Source organism: Lolium rigidum, chromosome 2 (genome assembly GCF_022539505.1).
Source record: "Lolium rigidum isolate FL_2022 chromosome 2, APGP_CSIRO_Lrig_0.1, whole genome shotgun sequence".
Taxonomy (NCBI): domain Eukaryota; kingdom Viridiplantae; phylum Streptophyta; class Magnoliopsida; order Poales; family Poaceae; genus Lolium; species Lolium rigidum.
The window spans coordinates 253,202,175-253,205,009 of NC_061509.1; the positions used below are offsets into that span (position 1 = coordinate 253,202,175).

At 44.3% G+C, this 2,835-nt stretch overlaps 1 protein-coding gene across 1 annotated transcript; it reads left to right on the forward strand.

Moving 5' to 3' along the window:
• The first annotated feature begins 250 nt into the window (after positions 1-250).
• On the forward strand, positions 251-1,090 carry LOC124690780 (CAX-interacting protein 4-like). Its single transcript, XM_047224117.1, has one exon. The coding sequence runs from the start codon at positions 251-253 to the stop codon at positions 1,088-1,090; it is 840 nt and encodes a 279-aa protein (XP_047080073.1).
• Positions 1,091-2,835: the final 1,745 nt, after the last annotated feature.

Here is a 2,835-nt window from a genome sequence, read left to right on the forward strand (position 1 = left end):
TGTATTGTACTTGCTCTTATATGAAAGGAAAAAAAACTAACACGTTTTTTTTAACAGAAACCAAAAAAACACGTATTGGTGTATGAGCATACCGCTGCAACAGGAAAAGGCCAAAAAAACTATAACCGGCGCCGTGAAACGCGGACACAATTATCTGACGATCCGCTCCCGAATTCGATCGAGAGAAACGATCCAGAATTCCCCGCCTACCAAGCCCTAACCCTAACCCTAACCCGGCGAGCGGATCAACATGCCGGCGACGGCGGGGCGCGTCCGCATGCCGGCGAACAACCGCGTGCACAGCAGCGCGGCGTTGCAGACGCACGGCATCTGGCAGAGCGCCATCGGCTACGACCCCTACGCTCCCGAGGACAACAAGCACCAGGCTCCCTCATCCTCCTTCTCCGCCGCTGCCGTTGCCGCCAACGAAACCACCGGCTCCTCCGTGAACGCCTACACCAGCTTACAGAGCCTCCTTATTGTCGCCCGGCTCACCTCCAACGCCGACGACACCCGGGGCGCCTGCAAGAAGTGCGGTCGTGTTGGTCACCTCACCTTCCAGTGCCGCAACTTCCTGTCCCTGAAGACGATCGGCATAGAAGACGACATCCTGCAGGCCAGCAATGTGGCCGAGGCGCAGGCCAAGTTCGCCGAAGCCAAGAATAAAACCTCTGACGCTGAAGAGGAAGATTCTGACAAGGACGACATTGACAGCGATCCCTCTGATTCGGATATTGATCCCGTGCTGGAGAAGATCATTGCTGAGCGGGAGCGTGCAAAGAGTCGCCGGGGGGAGCAGTCCGAGGAGAATAACAAGAAGACAAGGCGACATAGGAGCAGCAGCACCAAGGATAAGAAGAAGGATGGGCGGAAGAAGCATCAGAGCTCAGATCAGGATAGCGAGCGTGACTCTGACAGGAAGAGGGACAGGAAGAGTAGGAAGAGACAGAGGACCCACCACAGGAAGTATGGCGAGTCTGGAGAGGAAGGGAGGAGGCATCGCCACCACCACAAGAGACGTCATCACCGCAGGAATGCACCTGATGGTGACAGTGCTGCAGACCGATCGCAATATACTGCAACATGCTAACTTCTCATGTTCTTTTAGGTAAATCACTAAGCACTAGAGACCGTTCGTAACAGGTGATATACTAGACTATCATTTGTAATATGGTATTGAGTTTAATTTTTCTGAATGTGACATGTTACAAAGAGTTAGACTATCATTTGTAATATGGTATTGAGTTTAATTTTTCTGAATGTGACATGTTACAAAGAGTTTATGAACATCGTGAATTATCATAGTTCGTAACTTCAGTAAAATACTCACGGTAAGGTGCTGCTAGGTTCCGCGTTCTTTTAAGCAAAATAGCCGTAAACATTAGACGTCATAATTTTTTTCATAATCAGCGCTTGGTTCATCTTTTTTTCGTCGATCTGTTTACTCGGTCGCTCGTTTCGTGAAAACTGTATTAGCAGAAAGGTATGTAGCACCAAGATTACCACACCATAGACATGACTTTTCTTTGAGTGTCACACGAAGTTTTCTCGGTCGCTCGTTTCGTCGGTCTATTTTCTCGGTCGCTTGTTTTGTGCGAGTAGACATGGAGATTTCCAAAAATCGGCTGAGTCTCTGCTGAAAAGCCAACCTGCATGCGGCAGAAATTTTTTTTTAACGGGAAACTAGAAGCCTAATTGAATGTGGAAATGTGTATTACTATCACTTAAAGGTTGGTTTATGGATCTATTGGCCACCTTTGGTAAATTTTAGAAATGGTATCCATCAAACTTGTTACATTAAATGGTCCTCACAAACTTATAGTAAACATTTTTACTTATTTATAGCTCATTTACCACAAACATTCATTTTTTATTGAGACATCCTTTAATATTATAATTTTATCTAATCGGCATTTTCAAATATAGTTAGCTGGTTAAATATTAGATACTAATGTAGATATTCTTCAATATTTTTTCTTAACTTGTTTCATTGTTTATGCACTATCCATGCATAATTAACCCTCATTTATTTTTGGATATTAGTTTTTACTAATTTAGATAGGGCTCGTGTTTTGTCAAAATATTTTGTTAAGCTAAATTCCCCCTAAACCACCAAATGAAAAGAAGAATAGTATTATTTGACAACGGATCTGCGTGCAAGTTTCAGGTGAAGTGTTAGTTGAGTTTATATGGCTTCATATTCAGTTTTCAGTGAGGTGTGTGCTAGCTAGACAACATCTACAAATAATTATCTTGATGAAGGTTCTGATGGCGTGTAATTCACACGTTCGTTGGAAACCCCAAGAGGAAGGTATGATGCGCACAGCAGCAAGTTTTTCCTCAGAAAGAAACCAAGGTTTATCGAACCAGGAGGAGCCAAGAAGCACGTTGAAGGTTGATGGCGGCGGGATGTAGTGCGGCGCAACACCAGAGATTCCGGCGCCAACGTGGAACCTGCACAACACAACCAAAGTACTTTGCCCCAACGAAACAGTGAGGTTGTCAATCTCACCGGCTTGCTGTAACAAAGGATTAACCTATTGTGTGTAAGATGATTGTTTGCAAGAAAACAGTAAAGAACAAGTATTGCAGCAGATTTGTATTTCAGTATAAAAGAATGGACCAGGGTCCACAGTTCACTAGAGGTGTCTCTCCCATAAGATAAAAGCATGTTGGGTGAACAAATTACAGTCGGGCAATTTACAAATAGAGAGGGCATAACAGTGCACATACATGTCATGATAAGTATAGTGAGATTTAATTGGGCATTACGACAAAGTACATAGACCGCCATCCAACTGCATCTATGCCTAAAAAGTCCACCTTCAGGTTATC

Coding starts and splice junctions, on each gene's coding strand:
- LOC124690780 (XM_047224117.1), top strand. CDS start 251: ATGCCGGCGACGGCGGGGCGCGTCCGCATGCCGGCGAACAACCGCGTG.